Source organism: Varroa destructor, unplaced genomic scaffold, assembly GCF_002443255.2.
Source record: "Varroa destructor unplaced genomic scaffold, Vdes_3.0 BEIS01000002.1, whole genome shotgun sequence".
Taxonomy (NCBI): domain Eukaryota; kingdom Metazoa; phylum Arthropoda; class Arachnida; order Mesostigmata; family Varroidae; genus Varroa; species Varroa destructor.
Window position 1 is genome coordinate 37,085,544 of NW_019211455.1, and position 19,720 is coordinate 37,105,263.

The window sequence follows — 19,720 nt, forward strand, 5'->3', positions numbered from 1 at the left end:
CCAATGTGCCTTCCTTACACATTGATATGCTATTTGCTAATTTTATCTCACTTCTTTAAACACAATAGATATTTGCATGTAATTTACGATTTGCCATTCCTGAAAGAGAATACACAGCGGTTACTGTAAGCATTGCACAGCAGTCTACCTTTGCCCGCTAAACTAATCTCGAGTATCAGATACAATTGAATCGTTCAGTGTCAAATTCAATGGTTCCATATTATCAATCAATCGAGACATACCAGCCGGAGGCTCGACGGGCGACATCTTGTCTATGCTTTTATTCATTCGAAAGCTTTTCACAATCGTCCGAGTGATAAAAATTTCACGATGCGATAACGGCACGAACGCACACCACTGTACAGGTAAATTGACGTTTTTCTATAGAGATTGCCGACAACAACATCCATGAGATTCTGAACATCAACAACAATAACAAGGTATTAAGCGTAAGCTGTCATATTTCGTTGCGGCTGCATCAACAGTGAGCAGAACTCGTCCTGACAGCGCAGCTTAGGATGTCCACTAAATTTAGAAATACATGGAAATCGGCTAGACCCGAAATCAACCACAGATACATTTAGTTTTAGTCCAGAAGCAATGTCTCTAATGTAATTCCACCACCGGCACTACCAGATCTAAAATTTCAAACAGTTGTTTCTTAGCTGTGAGCAGAAAAATCGTCTGCTACGGCAGTTACCGTCGTGGATCGACGCATGCGCGAAGAACTTTTTGCCGGTTTGCGTTAGTTATTATTAAACACAACGACATCTATGGGCGCACCGGCGGTCGGACGGTCTACTACTCTCAAAATTACTGAATATCGTACGCATCAGTAAATGGCTAACGACAGCGTTCTTTCTTATCGCCAAAACAAGTGCGTCAAAGCTAGCGATCTACTAGTGAAACATCTAGACGCCTAATGAAGAGCAACCACATTATTGCGCAGTTACACGCGCTGGTTCATCTTCATGTCCGCGTATAGCGGCCCTAAGATATTTCCACGTTTCATACATGTTCACTCTCTCTGCCGGGGACTGAGTTTGTTTGTGTTAGAAGATTCTTTCCTTGTCGTCAAGCCTTCGTTCGAATTACCGACTCTCGGCTGTTTCATGTAGTTTGCTCTCCGCTGTAAGCAAAATATGAAAGTATAATGCACTTATTTAACAAAAATACGCAGTAGAAGAGCATATTCTATAAAAATTTTTCAGAAAAGCCACATCTTACACATATACATATACATATATATATACATACATACACATATACGTACATACATACACACATAGGTACATACGTACATACATACATACGTACATACATACATACATACATACATACATACATACATACATACATACATACATACATACATACATACATACATACATACATACATACATACATACATACATACATACATACATACATACATACATACATACATACATACATACATACATACATACATACATACATACATACATACATACATACATACATACATACATACATACATACATACATACATACATACATACATACATACATACATACATACATACATACATACATACATACATACATACATACATACATACATACATACATACATACATACATACATACATACATACATACATACATACATACATACATACATACATACATACATACATACATACATACATACATACATACATACATACATACATACATACATACATACATACATACATACATACATACATACATACATACATACATACATACATACATACATACATACATACATACATACATACATACATACATACATACATACATACATACATACATACATACATACATACATACATACATACATACATACATACATACATACATACATACATACATACATACATACATACATACATACATACATACATACATACATACATACATACATACATACATACATACATACATACATACATACATACATACATACATACATACATACATACATACATACATACATACATACATACATACATACATACATACATACATACATACATACATACATACATACATACATACATACATACATACATACATACATACATACATACATACATACATACATACATACATACATACATACATACATACATACATACATACATACATACATACATACATACATACATACATACATACATACATACATACATACATACATACATACATACATACATACATACATACATACATACATACATACATACATACATACATACATACATACATACATACATACATACATACATACATACATACATACATACATACATACATACATACATACATACATACATACATACATACATACATACATACATACATACATACATACATACATACATACATACATACATACATACATACATACATACATACATACATACATACATACATACATACATACATACATACATACATACATACATACATACATACATACATACATACATACATACATCATACATACATACATACATACATACATACATACATACATACATACATACATACATACATACATACATACATACATACATACATACATACATACATACATACATACATACATACATACATACATACATACATACATACATACATACATACATACATACATACATACATACATACATACATACATACATACATACATACATACATACATACATACATACATACATACATACATACATACATACATACATACATACATACATACATACATACATACATACATACATACATACATACATACATACATACATACATACATACATACATACATACATACATACATACATACATACATACATACATACACACATACATACATACATACATACATACATACATACATACATACATACATACACACATACATACACACATACATACACACACACACATATACATACATACATAGATACATACGGCTTGTTATTCTGATCAACCTTCCAACCGTTTATTCCTCTGGAGTTTTTGCGCTCAAAGCCGCTAATATAATAATAACCGTAGAATGCTTTATGTTCAGCTGGCACGATTCAGTCGCCTAATGTGAAACTCGAATGTCTAAACCGAAGATTTTTTTATTTAAAAGACATCAGGTCCTAGGTTTCACCAGAAAATAAACATAAGAAAGGCAAGAGGGATCCGGGAGCTCGGTCTACTATAGTCTTTGTCGCAACAAGATTACTTCTTCTTTAGAACCTCGACCACATATTTGCACATTGATACCGAGCACAATATGGGTCCAATGGTCCATGTCAGTGAGGCCGCCAGGTTCACTCCCTGCCGCTCAAGTACTATACACTCCCAAAAAGTGTGCTAGATCGGTTCTATACCTCTAGAGTTTCAGAAGGTACAAATATCGCGGGTCGATTTATCCATTCGCCTATCTATCGAGCTGCCAGGACTCCGACCGTGCGTCGGAGTCCTACTGCCGCTTTTGCGCGATTCTTAGTTAGTCGCTGGCCGCTACAACAACTAGTTTAAGTGACAATAAAGACGCAGGACGCCAAGCGTTGGCCTTGGCTGGGCGGGGCTTTCGGACGGCCTTTTTGTTTACATCTGTCGAACAGCGATTGGCTGCATGGCGTTGTCGTACGAGGGTGTGAGAGCGAATGCTGCTTATGGCTTCTGTGGAGACAGGCCAAGCCACAGCGACTCGACAAATAGTACGCTAGCGGCAGTAGCAGCACGCTGATCTAAGCTGTGTTAAGCTGCTAGGCTAGCAGCAGTCATCGTTACTCTACTGCTAGATGATATTAGTGGTGCTGTTCTAGTCAGCGCAGGAAACAGCTTCCTGCAGCCGCACATAGCGGCCTCCCAGTCACACCGGCGCGACCGTTTGAAAGTGGAAAGGGTCCTGTCAGCATCGACAGCGGTAATGGTGGTGATGTCGCTGTGTGGCTGCTTTGCCTAGGCAAGAGTAAAGGGTAAGGGTTATGTATATATAAATGGCGAGCAACGGTGAGGACGCCGTGTCGCCAATGTGAAAGTTCAGGGAACGCCGCGTTTTAGTCAATTTGTGTTGCAGTTGTGGCTGTCGTCGGCCCTGAGGGGCAGCCAGCGTAGGCTTCAAGCACCGCTAACACCATCTGCGTTGTGCAGAGAGACAACAGCCAGCACACACAAAAGCACCCATCGACAGCATCATCGTCCCGTTCTGTACATCTGACAAAGCAACAACAACATCCATTTCGGTTAACTAACCAACAAGTCACTATCAGTTTGTTGTTCGTGTCATGTTTGTCAATCTACGGAAAAAATCGCCCGACGACGACGATGATGATGATAACAATAACAACAACAACAACAACAACAATGACAACAACGTAAAACGTCAACATTTATCGTACTATTAACCGCAACTGCCGAGTTATTTCAGTTCGATTCAATCTCGATGATCTCGTGTGATATTACCAATATCAAATCGGCAGTAACTAGAGTAACGAGCTGAGGTGCTTGCGTGCGTACGACCCTGCTAAAGCTAGGGAAGATTGGTAGAACAGCACATCCAACAATAATAACAACAGCAGCGTACAACGAAAGCGGGACAACGGATAACTAATAGCCAATTAACCAGTGAAAAAAACAGCGTCTCGACCACCGATCCTACTACGGTATCCCTACAGCCCCTACCCGCGAATGCCTGATCTGATGATCGCCATCACACTGCGTCAGAACGGAAAAATTCAGATTGGCAGCAACAGCGGCCGTAGTAGAATTAACGTGCCTGCTAATATTGTTGTCGTCATTGCTGTTGTTACAAGTTGTCAACCCCTGCTAATACTACCTCGATCTACGACTACAACCGGCTACCCAGAGTTACCATAGCGATTCCAGCTCGCTGCCAACAGCTGCTGATCTCATATTTTTCATTAGCATCCTGCAAAATAGCGCAGAAGGAACAGTCAGCCGTAAGGCGATAAGAAACAAAAGTGAGAGAGTTCATGTTCAAGCGACGACCGTAAAAATCAACGGATGATAGAGTTAGCTTACAGGTGAAGAGGAGGAGATACAAGACCAATATCGTCACGACAACCTATATTATATTATAACCACTATATTAGTACGGCCATCGATCTGTTAGCACGGTCAACATCAGCTGAACGTGTTTCTACTGCTGTTAATGATAAGCGACGTACGGTGCGTGATTTAGCTATCCGAATTAGTCTCGAGTGCGTTTCTTCATTTGTGCATGCTTCCTGTACGTAAAAAAAATAGCAGAAAACACGAACACGAGTGCTCTAGGAAACGAAAAAAAAATCTTCAATGCAACCACAGTGTTATTACGGACTGTACTAGCAGTATCGTTCCTGAACTGATCGACAAATGTGTGCCTATACACATATCCTTTCATGTAGTGGATAAGCACAATCGATAGACGAGGCCAACGAGCTGCAAAGTTACAACCACGAAGAGGAGGACGCCACCGCCGCCGTGAAGAAGCAGCAGCAGCAGCAGCAGCAGCAGCAGCAGCAGCGGTATCGAGCCAGTAGTCCCATTTTGAGTTTTTGTGCAGGAATACAGTGTGGGACAATAGCGTGCCATTGCTGTCTATTGGTTCAGTCTCGAAATCTCCATCTCAGGATAACGCTACAACGCTTCGACACAGAACCAAGCCGACATGATTTTCGTTGCATCTGTTCACTAGTATAGTGTTGTTCGCTTAATCATCACCAGTTGATCTTTTCGACGCACCACCCACGTTTACCCCGTACACTCACCCATCTGTTAGAGTAACAGTGCCAGCGAGCATAATAAAAACAGCAGAACTGAAAAACAAGTTTATACCGTTGAAAATCAGTGACAGACGTCGCAGGGGTGTATTGTTAAAACTATCGATCAATACAGCGGGGCCTAACTGGCGCTTGTGCTCGCGAGGTTCTGCCTGCTACAACAACAACAGTCAGTCATCGGTGTCAGTGAAAGCTCTGACGTTATGAAGCAAAGTGAGCCCGTTGCTATTCCCGGAAGGGCCGAGCCCCGACGCTTAAGCCCGTTGAGCTGCAAATCAGCGATCAATAATGATGGCGATGATTTTGATGCCGATGATCTCAACCTCGGCTCGCTGTCACCGCTTCCTCTGTCGTCTGATCTGCCGTCATCGCAGGGTAATTATCAGTCTATCATTGCACTTCTATTATTAGCTGATCGTAATAATAACTGTAATAACAAGCAGCACCGCAATGACATTCTGCCATTGCGGATGTATAATAACAATAATACTAATGACGATGCTGCATTACCTGTGTGGTAACAGGTAAAGCGTTCCCATCAACCACAGATACTCCTGGAAATATCAGGAGGCCTCCCCTGCGGCTTACCCAACTTTCTTTGTGGATGTATTATACTTCAGGGCTCGTCTTCTCTATGGACGTTTCACTACGATGACAACAAAATAATATGCATTGATACTTTATAGATATGCATAGATGTGTAGATATGTCCCAGTGAGTAACAAATAGGATATTATTCGTCATTTTCTATTCGTGTTGCTCAGTGAAATGTTCCTAATGAAGCAAAGGTATGCTGATGACGACAGCGTATGAAACTGCCCAGTTTCTCGAGAATTTTCCGCTAGGAGGAAAGGACGGGTTGTTTGTCAACGCGCTCAGCCACTGCTCGATTATTCGCGTACTCATTCGTTTGCTCCGTGAGCTAAGCAAACCGATAGACAGACAGACAGACAGTCGGACAGACAGACAGACAGACAGACAGTCGGACGGACAGACAGACAGACAGACAGTCGGACAGACAGACAGACAGACAGACAGTCGGACAGACAGACAGACAGTCGGACGGACAGACAGACAGATAGACAGTCGGGCAGACAGACAGACAGACAGACAGACAGGCAGATAGACAGACAGATAAGCAGACAAGCAGTTGGGGAGATGTTGCCGATCGTCCCCATTTGCTTTTGGCTTTACTACGGCTGCGTTTGATGTGGTCGTAAACATCACCTACCAGCAAAGCTGCTGCTGGCCAGTTTGTCTGCCACACTCATCTTTGGGTACCAGTTATTACGGCCGCGGCCGCAGCTGCAGCAGTGCGCGAGAACAGCGATGCGACGACGGTGGCGGCGGCACCTACTCACTCAGCCACAAATAATACAACAGCGGGCAAGCAGGCGACTTGTCGATCTTTTTTCCTCTTTCTACTTTGTCCCATACGTCGCCCCCTATCTGTTTCCCCGGTCGTTCGTCTGTCGTTCTCAGGTTTAGTCATGTTATCTCCGATCTCTAGTTTCCAACTGGCACAACTCGTTCTCAACATAGCGTATGTTTTTTCAGACAGTAACATTGAGGAAGTTGTTGATCTCTCTCTCTCTCTCTCTCTCTCTCTCTCTCTCTCTCATTATCCTCCTCTCCCTCCCTCTCTTATTATCAACTCATTAATTAGTTATTACCTATTATTAAGTTATTCATGTACATAATAAAAATACGATTGAGATTTCGAGTTTGTGTTTGGAAACAATGTTTGCTGCGCTGTGTTTGTTGCACCATCCAAGTCGATCAATTTCCAATTGTCGAAAGAGAACGTTTCAGAACGCTTTCCGATTAATAAGGAAGGGGAATATATTATAGCGCAGTAATAGGCACCGAAGAAAGTGTAGCTTGCTTCGAAGGCATCAAAAGGATACAAAATGCGCAAGGAAGATACGGAAGCTGTTACAAAAGGCCATTTTCATTACAACTGCTTAACATCCTAGCCAATGACTGCTATTCAGTGAAATGATATTGTTAATATGGTAACTAAATATATGATAATAATTGGACATTAGAGAAGAAAGGTCAAAACAACATTGAAGTCTTCCTGTCGACTACCTATCCATGAGCAGCACTATCATCCTGATCATCGTAGGTCAATCATCGATCTATCCATTTCTTGGTCTGACCGAACCGGTGTTGCTACTTCTATTGTAGTTGTAGTTGTGTGGTAGAAAGATGATCGGGTTATTGTTGCTATGTGACGGCGCCAACGGTTATGGTGCTAGAAGCAGCTGAACCTCTCAGCGTAGGAATAGCGACTGTAGGAATCGCTTGACGACGACGACGACGACGACGATAATAACAATCATGATAACATAGGGTGTTTTAAAGTTGACGTCAGTTTTTAAGCAGGCGGTAAAAGAAGCATTTTCCCAATGGGGTCACGGGAAGCCGATATCTATTTGATTACTACAAGTGGAATTCGTACAAAGCTGCCATCTCACAAATATCATTAGAAGGTGATTGCGTGACAAACGTAGCATCTAACTGAGAAACCGAGTATACGTACAAGAAGCTGGAGGTCAACTGGGCAAAGTAGTTGGCAATAGGACACTTAAGAATGCAGGCATTGTATTGATCACGTTTGCCTTTTTAGCATTCAAACGACAATACCAAAGATATTTTTTATTATGATACATACAGTGCAAAAGCGAGCACGTAGAAGTCCATTGAACGTCGTTAGTCGAACGCTTATCGTGCAAAACATAGGAATGAAATCTCCTTTCAAAGCCTACCAGCATCGACGCGAGCTGGCTCTTTGCTCGACAGAACCCAAAAGTAGCTAGTACTTCAGCTCGTATATGGGATGTGATTGTCTCAAGCCCCGAGAACTACGGCTGTGTGTTCAGCTTTTAGCAGCAAAATGAGTATTGGCCCCATTAGGCGAGATGGTTTGTTTATTGAACCTTTCATTTCATTCATGAAACCCATCATCTAACCATTCATCAGAAGGAGCCTATCAATTTTTATTTTTCCTATGTCTCAACCCTCTCTCTCTCGCTGCGTTTGTCTTAAACTTTTCGTTTTGTTTACCATCGGGCATTTAAACAGCTTTCTGCTATTCGCAAGATAGTGAAAGACATGATGCCTATTACTCGAGCCGATTTGTTGGTCATCGCTAAATGGTACTCATTTACGGGAAGAGTGTCAGCAAAGATTGCCGCAGTATCTTTTTTATATGGCTAATTCGTTGCGATGATCGGTAAAGTATCTGCCTGATATCAGTGTCGTAACCAAATAAATTATTAGTTGAGCCGAATCAAGTAAGAGGGTTTGTTGATTGGGAACGAAACATGAACAGATCGTCTGCCAAGACCAGTACATTACAGATTTAGTCTAAAGAAACCGTCAGTTATCAATCTGTTCTAACTAAATCCTTTGGGTTTGTCCATAGCCTTTTATAGGGGGTCCACGGTCATTCACGTAGCTGATATGAGCGCTAGTATATATCGTTCATTTGGTGCTTTTTCACGCGGCTCAGTGGCGTTTTCTCGAAATCATTATTATTATTATTATTATTATTGCAGTGAAGACGAAAGAAAGAAAGAGAAATAAAAGCCCTGCGTTTTCCTGGGTGCTTTTAAGGGCTTCGACATAAAATATACGACAAAACCAGACGGTCATTTATGACAAAATATTAAAATCAGTTTTGAGCTGTGTGCTTAGCGAGACACAAACAGCTCTGACCAATAAAAGAAGGAGCTTTTATTCCATCTTTCTTCTGCTTTCTTTTTCCTTTGTGCCATCGGCATCGCTCGTATCGTCAGCATCTCCATCTTCATCTCTCTCTCTCTCTGTCTGTGCAAGCATGTGTGTGTATGTCTCACTGCATCAATAACAACAATAATGACAGGGACAAGCATAACAACATCTGCTTACGCGCCATTCCGCTGGATAGATACTACTATTACTACTATTGTTGCATTTTATAATGTACAGTTCCATAGTTCGACGGCAATGAATACGAGACAGAACGCTGACAGCCATGGGCGTCAGTGCTACGGGCTGTGCTGGCCCTTGCATCTGCCATTGTGATACTGAACTGCTGTTCTTAGCGCTGTTGCCGCCTGGTCAGCGTTTGCAGCAGTGAGTTAAGAGAACATGCAATGGGAGGAGCCATTTGAAAGAAGCCACTTGCTGTTTTGGGGGGCGTCGCAGTGTTGCCTTTGCCCCCCGACGTCATCTGGTCTTTCGTCTGATATAGTTTTAAGCGCAACGGAAAGCTAAAGAGAGAAGGGCATTATTAAAGCCGATTTCTTCAAGCGACTAGTTACAGCTTTCGATATGTCTCGCTATAAGATAGCTAAACGAATGAAGAAGAGGAAAAGCGATAGCGTAGTTATTTGGGCCTTGCTTGCGTAAGGATTATGTTGCGATGTGGGATTTTTTTTGACTCCGTTCTTTGTGCGACCCAGTTTGCTGCGTGATTCTTTCTACAATCACTGTATTCATTGAATAATGACAAAAAGGCCCGTTTGACCCGCATCGCGTCTCGCCACTAACCTCCATTTTATGATCTGTGTGCATGCATGAACGCAAGTGCTAGAAAATTAGTCAAAGCTTTTCCAATAGTTGCTCGATAGTAAGCGGTCGGTCCATATTATAGTTGTTTGGTTCGACAGTCCGTCAATCCGTCTGTCGGTGGTCGATCAGCGGCAGCAGCAACAGCTGAGCGGTGCTGTGATGTCCAGTTGTCGCGCGGCTGTATCGTGCTGTGAATGGCTAGAGCAACATAAATAAGGCCAGCATTGAAGGCAATTGGAAGCTACGCGGTCGCCACACCTATATAACGATTGGACGCTGCATAGTGCAATCAGCACTTTGTTACGTGGACGTTGGACGTGCATATCTCTGCTGCTGCTGCTGCTGTAACTGTTTGGCTGACTACTGCACGGTACTTTGTACGACGCGTGCAAACGATCATTTGTGCGTTCATGCCCGAAGGGTACAATTAACACGATGAACATTACTATTTATGTTGGGAAACTCAGTGTGTGTCGTCAAATGATCTATCTTAATCAAAACATGTGATAAGCTGAAAACTGTTAACTTGTCCTCGTTAGCGTTGTTTAGTACTAGTACCGATCTGGTGGCGGTGTTGTTACTCGCCAACCAGCCTACATCAACTGTGCCTTTTTGTAGCTCGATATAGATCGTACACTTTCATATGTAGTAACGTCGATTTGAAAACGAAAGCACAGTGCAAAAGAGGCCAATAGGGACCGTAATTGGGGACGCCCCCTTTTTCTCTAATTCTATTGCTGTTGTGGTAGTCATTATCATTGTTACTAGCTTAGTGTTGAACTCGGACGAAGTGTATAGTATACTAATTGATAGCTCTGCTCGAATTTTTCCTTCGCTTACAGCTGACCTCTCCGAGCTTATCGGAGACTGCGACTCAAGGCTGAAGATCTCGGTGGATTCGCAATCGGGGGATTCGAGCTCGGGATGCGGTGGTCTTTCGGGAGGTTCAGGTTCTTCGGGTACCGAAGTGGACGCTCTTGGTGTTCTGTTCCCCGACTGTTCGTCGCCCAACGGTCGAACCCAACGGAAGAAAAAGAAACGATCAGGCTATAGCTTCACGGAAAAGGGCTTCAATGATTTGTACGAGCTGACAGGCGAGCATCTGGGTGAAGGTTCTTATGCACATGTCGTGTCTGCTCTAGAGCGCAGCACGAAACGTGAAGTAGCTGTCAAGGTGATCCTGAAGGATGCGCCAGGTCACTCGCGGCCGCGCGTCTTCCGCGAAGTGGAGACGCTACGCGAGTGCTCAGGCCATCCGAACATCATCCAATTGTTGGACTTCCACGAGGATGAGTCCCATTTCTATCTCGTGTTTGAAAAGATGAATGGTGGTCCGTTGCTGTCGCACATTCAACAGCGGGTACACTTCACAGAGCGCGAAGCCTCGGAAATTGTGGGTCAGCTGGCGTCCGCGTTGGCTTTCTTGCATCAGAAGGGTATCGCGCACCGAGATCTCAAGCCGGAGAACATCCTGTGCGCCTCTCCGGACTCTGTCAGCCCGGTCAAAATTTGTGACTTTGATTTGGGATCCGGCGTCATTTTGCAAGAGTCTAGTCCCGTGTCAACCCCTGAGCTTTTGACGCCTGTGGGCTCGGCGGAGTTTATGGCGCCCGAAGTAGTGGGCGCCTTCATAGGTCAGGCCGTCTACTATGACAAACGATGTGACCTGTGGAGCTTAGGTGTGATTGCCTACATGCTCCTATGTGGCTATCCCCCCTTCTATGGGAGCTGTGGCAGTGGCTGTGGTTGGGAGCGTGGAGAGTTTTGCTCGGCCTGTCAGGAACAACTGTTTGAGAGTATCCGCGTTGGCTATTACGAATTTCCGGCTCGAGAATGGTCTGCTATCTCGGAAGACGCCAAAGATCTCATTCGCAATCTGCTTGTTAAGGACGTCAAGCGGCGTTTCACGGCCGAGGCCGTTTTGCGACAGCCGTGGGTCGAACGTGGTGGTCCAACAACAGCTCTCGAGACGCCGTCCGTGATGCGCCGTAACAACTCCGCCAATCATTTGCAGAACTTCGCCGATGCCGCGAACGCCATGAAAAGGCTCGTCACACATCAGCAGACACTGAGCGAGGAAGTAACAGCCGCGCTGAAGGCCGTACGTGCGGCAGAAGACACCCCGCCAGCATCGTCGCCCGAGCCTTACCTCAGTCTGGACTTTGGCCCGGCCGCTCCAACGAAAGTGGTGGGCCTTTCACCGCCTGGGGAGTCTGCCTTGGCACGCAGGCGACGTCTGAAGTCTCTCTCACTAGGAAGTACAGGTGAATCGGCCACGGCAACCCCTCCAATCTAACTGTGATATAGTCTCCGATCCGCGCAGGATGAGCCAACATGATGAGCTCAGACATCAACAAACAAGACGATACAATTATAAAGGCAGACCGATAGACTCGTTCTACCCAAGACGGAAAGATAAAGAAAAAAAAATAAGAGCTATCATTGATAATCCAACAATGAAAACCTCTATATACATATATATATATATATACCGCGGCTTCTCTTCCCCCATTGCAATCGTAGTCAGGCAAATTAAGTTCTCTTGAGATCAAGAAATGTATGTAATGTGTATTCTGGTCTTTCGTATTTCTTAGTTTATGTAACTAGCGTTAACGTCCTAGCGAATCAGTGACTTTATTATCGATGCGTTAAATCTTAATAGAGAAAGAATACTATGACACACGATGGAACCGAGTACTAAAAGATTTATAATAATGGTCAGTGCTCTTTTGTGCAAAAACTAGCAGAAACAGCAGGATCGAGAAATACAAACAATGATTTATTCTACTCCACAAATTTTAATAACAATTATTATTACTGTTCTTGTTATAATTATATTTTTGAATGGCGATTGCAACTATTAGTTCTCAGGATTGAACTGTGTGGGCGAGCTAAACGTGATAAAAAAGGAAAGAATCCTTTAGTGTTAAATAGCTGTTGAAAGTGGCGTGAGAATGCAGAAGGTTGACATTAGAGTACCTTAGAAAAACCGTTTGTGTGGAGCATCTTGTGCGGACGACATCCAGCCTAACGATATACACCATGGTAGCACGCGAGTTTGTGACGATGCCTTGTACTTCTTTATTGTCATGTTGGCTTTTGGCATTTGCCGCTCTTGCAAATTATAGGAATTTACAAACGGCGAAAGAGAACGGGGCCGAAATTACAGTACTTGACAACTCCCTGGAAAATCTGGTGTGATAGATAGTTCTTGATTATCGCAAACCATAAGCTACAACAACGACAGCCATGAAAGAATACATAAAGAAGAGGTTTATCAATGGGAGTTTATTCCCATTAGAAGCCGGGACCATCGTTAACAACCATGCAAATACGAAGTTTATTGATTAATAACGCTGAGTGAAAGCCGGCACTGAAATCGAAAACATCAACAACAGATGTTAAACAAGACGCACACGAAAGCGTCATGTATCAACGATACAACATCAAACGCCGAGGCACAGGTCCACAGATACGATGCAAGCCGTGCAGAGCGGCCAATGCCGAATGTGCTTTTAAAAGGCCAATAGCAGTGGACAAAGCCAGTTACCGAGAGAACGACAGAGAGAGAGAGAGAGAGAATGGTGATGGTGACGATGATGCTAATGATTACCTTCATATTAGAGATCAGCGTAGCTATCCAAACACTCCGAGAGTGCTTGGATCACCGATATAGCATATACCTGAATCTGTCGATAAATAACACCTATATAGTGTCAACGAGTCGGGCGGAATTTATGGATTATTGTGTTTGCGTCTGCGCCTGTGTGTACGCATACACACACACACACATACAACAGAAACACAAACATACCTATATACATAGGTATATATTATATCTAGGCAGGTGGCTATACAGCGTCAAGTGACTGAAGTAATATGTAATTGTGGTATATGATTAGTACCGCTAATAGTACTACTACGCAGGCCCAAAAAGTGTCTAGAAGCGGTTAGACATTATTGCTGGTAACCAGTGAAAAGACAAGCCCTGCTCGCTAGGGGGCTGTGTACGCGGTCAGGGTCATGACAACAATCACATACATATATATATACATGAAAATTGGATGAATCGGCTGGTTTGTACCTGCGTGTGGCGACCTGCCAGGCGACCAGCCTATGAAGATCTTCTGTTGCATGCTCTTGTACAGATCCAGGTTCCTTTTTTTTTTTATAACGACGACGACGACGACGACGACGACGATGATGATGATGATGATGATGATGATGATGATGATGAATGATGATGGTGATGATAAATGAGGAAATCTCGAATGAAGAAAGATTGTTCGTGTATTTCATGAAAAATCATTTCAAACGCTTGACTTAGTGTGACAAAATCGATTCAAATACAGACGGTTGGACCGAAAGGTGGGCTTACTATCGACTGGCAATACTGTTGCGTGTGTATGAATGACCAATAGGTATCAACATCAAGAATAAGACGACGGACAAAAACGTAGCAGTAGTTTATACAGTCCTGGCTAATAGGCCCTTCTCAGGAACTAATAGGAGCGCCGACGCTACCTATGCCCCGATGAAGGAATAATGTCGCGATGAAGTTCGACACTTACGATATTATCAAGATGAGGAAGAAAAGTGGAAAAACATACAGATGTTATCGATAACTTGATATACGATAACAAACATAGATGGTAATGATGATGACGATAACGCAAGTATATATACGAACATATGCATAAATATATAAACATACACAATATATCGATTCCGACAAATGTTTGCAACAAGAAAGAAAAAAGAAACTGATTTCTAAGCAGCAACAACAACTGGCTTATCCGTAGAATAGCACAACAATAAGCTACACTATATAATGATATCGTCTATGTGTGTTCATCTTGAGCAGTATATATGGATAATATTATTATTATTATTATCATCATCATGGGGAAATAATCTATAATCCATCAATCTGTCATGGTTCATTTAAGTCTGAGTGCATCCTTGTTGTTCGTTGCGTGTTAGTTTACCTGGCGTCTGGCGGGTCACTGCAACAGTGACGACGATAACAATAGTACTAATAACAGCAACAACAACAACAACAACAATGACAGCGACTACGAAGATTTGAAAGCGTGATAATGATAATCATTATTATCATCATCATCATAGAAATCGCACAGTTTGGGGTGCGATTGCGACAGGGGTAGTGCCTCAAAATCTGAGAGACAACTCGGTCTTCGTACAAACAAACAAACAAATCCCGCAAAAATGCAGGGGAGTATTTCACCTTTCTATGCACACTTCATCGCTTATTACCTCGGCCTTTACTCGGCGATTTCTTATTGCAGAATTTGCCTTCTTTCCGTCTTTCGAAACAGAGGCAGTCCTCCATGTGGTAGAAAAACTTCACCACCGACGTTGTCATTAGAAAAAGTTTGCGTCATTGTTTAGTGGTAATGTGTCTGAATATGAACCTTGAGGGTACATGTGAGTTATTTCTGTCCTAGGTTTAAGGCTTAATAAACAAAATGCGCTTGTCAAAGAGGGTGAAGGGGATTCAGCCATTCGATGCAATGATGTCCCTAATGGCGGTTCCGGGCGTAGAACTTGAAACATTTGATTAATTTAACAATCGTTTTGGTCGTTCTAGCATGATGATCAGCGATACACCTATGATTTTATGATTGTAAGGTTCATGCAATGTAACATAAAGCGAAGTTGTGGCTTTCGGGAGAGTCATACAGGTACGGCGGGGCGGCGGGGGCAATCGGGATATGGAAAACGAGGTGATGCTTATTTTGAGAAAAATCATGTGAACAAAGACAAGATGGCAAGTAAATGGTGTCACTGATACTGATCGTGAGATGATTATACACGATATATATATATTCACTTTATTGATGCATATGGCAACGGTAGTCAATTAGGAGCAGAAATTAAATGGGAGAGAGTTGTGTGTAAGATGGTGTTTAGCGGTTTGTGCATATTTGTCTGCGACAAAAATAAAGCAGAACAAATCTGAATAGTGTGTAGCAGACGATCGGAAATAATGATGCTCTATATTGAGGATAACAATAAGGATGTTGTCTCTTTTTCAGTTAAGGCTCCTGCCAACCCACAGTCTCTCCGGGGATGGCAAGAGACTTTTTATGCTATATACGCATTCATACATTCTTACATAATGATAATGCTGATGAAAACCAATAAATATAAATAAATCACGCAAGCATGCCAATGAGAGTGATAATGATGCTATGAGAAAGCGTCGTATGTACGAGTGATATTCTAACAAGGCGATATGCCGGTGCCCGTAAACCGTCGCTTTGTCCTCTGCGATATAGGAGAGAGACCGGCGAATTTTATAAAAAGAGTGGCTTCCGATTTCGTCAGTAGACGCATTATCATAGGCTTAGCATATATACACTACAAGGAAAAGAGAACACCTAAGCGAGCGGGAGCTAGATAGCGAAAGAAGAAATAAAACTTTTCATATTTTTCATTTCAAAATGCAGAGAAAGAGGGAAGAACCCCAATCGTTTAAATAGGAGAACCCGAATGCTCCGTGTGGCGATATCTAGTGAGTGGAAAACCCAAAAAACTATGTATTTCGTGTTCAAATTGCGCGCTCGTCATTGTGTCGCGGTAACACCGACCCACAGCAAAAGCCATTTCGTCAGTTGTTTGTTTCTAATAATATGGGCAACTGATATGATCAGTGTATCAGAGTTGTACTACGGGTAAAAAATAGAAAAATTATTGAACGAAGGGGTTTCTGTCAAAAATTTGTTCACGTTAAACAATTTTCTGTTACAATGGTACTATACGTAGATTTTTCGAAAAATATACTTGACCATATATTTACTGTGTGCATAATTAATTATAACTGATGGTGGTGATCGAAAATAGCGTTGATACTTCCGACGTTCCGCTGGACACCAACAGCACTATGGCAATACTATCTTTTGTATTGCGATCAATTATTATTAATATATTTTCTACATTTCTTTGTTACGGACCAAAAGTTGTCCCTTTCATGTTGAATGCTGGTGACTGATTGATTGATTGATCATATGGAACCATAGCACAGACTTGACTACGTCTGTTACTATAATATGGAATAGTAATTATAATCATGTTAATGATAATGCAGTGGCATAGTTGTAAAAAAAAAAACCGCACGCCTGACACGATCCGTGTATCGAATGTGAACATATCGCCACACGGACTGCTACCGGATTGTATACAGATATACATTAGTGACGCTGCGATATGGATGTAATGTTGACGGAGATTTCAGGTTGGAGGATGGAAACACGCTTACATTTCTCGAAGGTGGTGGAGTTTAAGAAGCCTGACTTTTGCGAGACGGAACCTGAAGTTGCTGGTAGTCTAGGTGGTTAAAATAACGGTAATGATAATGATGTAAACGAAATATTGGCCAACTAAAGTGTGCGATGAAATGGTTGATGTGCAGGGTGAGCGACAAAGGGGCTTTGAGTCGTAAGGGAACAAACAGGCGGAAAACCTGGCGTCAGGACAGAGAAAGGTACAAGGGCTCAGGCAACCGCAACGATAGAACGTCGTCGTCGTCGTCGTCGTCGTCGTCTTCGGTTGCGTTTGTCTGCTGTGTTACTGTAGACAAAAAACAAACAGAAGAATAAGGGCAAGGTGTCAAACAGGACTGATGAGACTATAAATGAGGCGTCGTGTGTCTCTTAAACATCAGAAATGGCCTGACGAAGGCAGCGCTGCAGTGACTCAGTCAGAAGGACGGTATTGGAACAGGTTGGAAGAGACTACCTTCAAAATAGATCCGTTCTCTGCGCGTTGATGAAACGCACTCTAGTAAATAGCACGAGTTGGAGTTGAACAGAGAGGAGCCTATATGCTCTCCTCGTTTTAACCGTCGTTGCCGTCTATCATTATTACTGCTATTGTCAGTTGTTGCAACGTCAGCAGCAATAACGATGAGTAAAAAAAACAATACTGATTCAATGACAATAGAACAATTTGCGATAAATTTGTAAATAGAAGTTAATCAAACCGGTGAACCTTTTGGCTATTTTTGGTGTTTATCCGGCTTTCACTTATACAATCAAAAAAAACTCTCCTCCAATGCTGAATACATTATTTGAATACGGTCGTTGTCATCCATCCACCTGACAAAAAAAACACATCCCCCACCATGGTACTACAGGTGCAACTGCTACCAAATTATTTCGATGGTACATATTTTTACTTTGTACTCTGTATTATATTTATTCAGATCGTTTCTGTACAAGATAATGATGCAAAAAGCGACAGCTATAGAAACAGTAACAACATCAAACCAATAATACAGTATGTGACCCGGATTTTGAATACCTGAAGCATCAATGCAAATAAAATGTACAACAGTTAAACTCCGCATTGCTGACGGAGTAAAGGTGAAGAATTTACAAAATCGTGTTTTTACTTATTTCGCATGTGTATTAGCTCATCAATAATAGCCATATGTGTATATTAGTACCCAAAAGAGTGTAATAAACTTACTGTACTAGCTATAATCGTGTGCCTTGTTCGTTTTGGGAACAAGTCGTTAAAAATCCCAGCAATCTCCTGCACATAACTCGATAACCGTGAATATGGAAGCGCACTCAAAGGATAAGCTTAGCTTTAAAGACGGGTGGGCATGTGCGGTATTTCCTTCTGGTGAAGTTGTTCCATCCCCCCCTCCCCCCCTCCCCCACCTCCTGGAATCCAATATGGAGTATACATCTAGTTGTACAAGTGAATTGGTACACACCTTACTCTGAGCCAAAAATAAGCTGATAAGTGGCCAGTAGGGGGATCGGAGTGTTGTCCACGATGCTATTGTTACTTTAAGCATTATTTTGTCCAGCTAACTGCTCTAGCCGTCCTACTGCTATCACAGACCAGCTGTACGGTTTTGTTGATCTGTATTTCTCTGCAAAGTGTCTGCTGTGCTGATGGTGGCAGTGGAACCAGGCCGCTGCTGCTGCTGCTGCTGCTGCTAGGGCACAGAGCTTCATGTAACGTATGCAGCTGATGACGACGACGACGACGACGAATGCTGTGTGCGTCGTCAGCTTGAGACCCACCAACATCCTTTGTTATCGATGATCGTTGTTACCGGTTGTGTGAAGATGTAGTGAGATGGTAAGTCGTACTATATATATGTATACTATACGATTTTAGTGGCTGTCCGAAAAGCTTCTTTCTGCTCACGACCGACTGACTGACTACTCGCCCAGCAGCCTTACCGGTATCGCTCACTCTCGCCAATGAACGTGGATGGGACATGCAGCTCGGGTCATTTCGTTGCTGCTACTGCTGCTGCTGCTGCTGCTACGCAGCACGTCAACAGACGCCAGTCAGCCAACACAGCA

At 42.3% G+C, this 19,720-nt stretch overlaps 2 protein-coding genes across 5 annotated transcripts in view; one reads left to right on the top strand and one right to left on the bottom strand.

Annotated features, from left to right (window-relative positions):
* scaf6 (SR-related CTD associated factor 6) overlaps positions 1 to 1,070 on the bottom strand; it is a 39,620-nt gene extending 38,550 nt beyond the window's left edge. Inside the window, exon 1 of one of the 3 annotated variants that reach the window (XM_022791478.2) lies at positions 243 to 1,070. In XM_022791478.2, coding sequence (XP_022647213.1) covers positions 243 to 288 — 46 coding nt within the window. In that variant the 5' untranslated portion in view covers positions 289 to 1,070. The remainder of the gene's footprint in view (positions 1 to 242) is intronic. The other 2 variants (XM_022791477.2, XM_022791480.2) reach the window with 2 other exon arrangements.
* Positions 1,071 to 4,004: 2,934 nt separating this feature from the next.
* On the top strand, positions 4,005 to 18,774 carry LOC147757756 (MAP kinase-interacting serine/threonine-protein kinase 1-like). Of its 2 annotated transcripts, none has more exons than XM_022794637.2 (2): positions 4,005 to 6,185; positions 11,213 to 18,774. In XM_022794637.2, exons 1-2 carry the CDS (start codon positions 6,014 to 6,016, stop codon positions 12,664 to 12,666), a joined length of 1,626 nt encoding a protein of 541 aa, XP_022650372.1. In that variant the 5' UTR covers positions 4,005 to 6,013; the 3' UTR covers positions 12,667 to 18,774. The 2 variants fall into 2 exon arrangements, with proteins under 2 accessions (XP_022650372.1, XP_086838224.1); XM_086982098.1 differs by lacking the exon at positions 4,005 to 6,185 and adding an exon at positions 10,764 to 10,836.
* Positions 18,775 to 19,720: the final 946 nt, after the last annotated feature.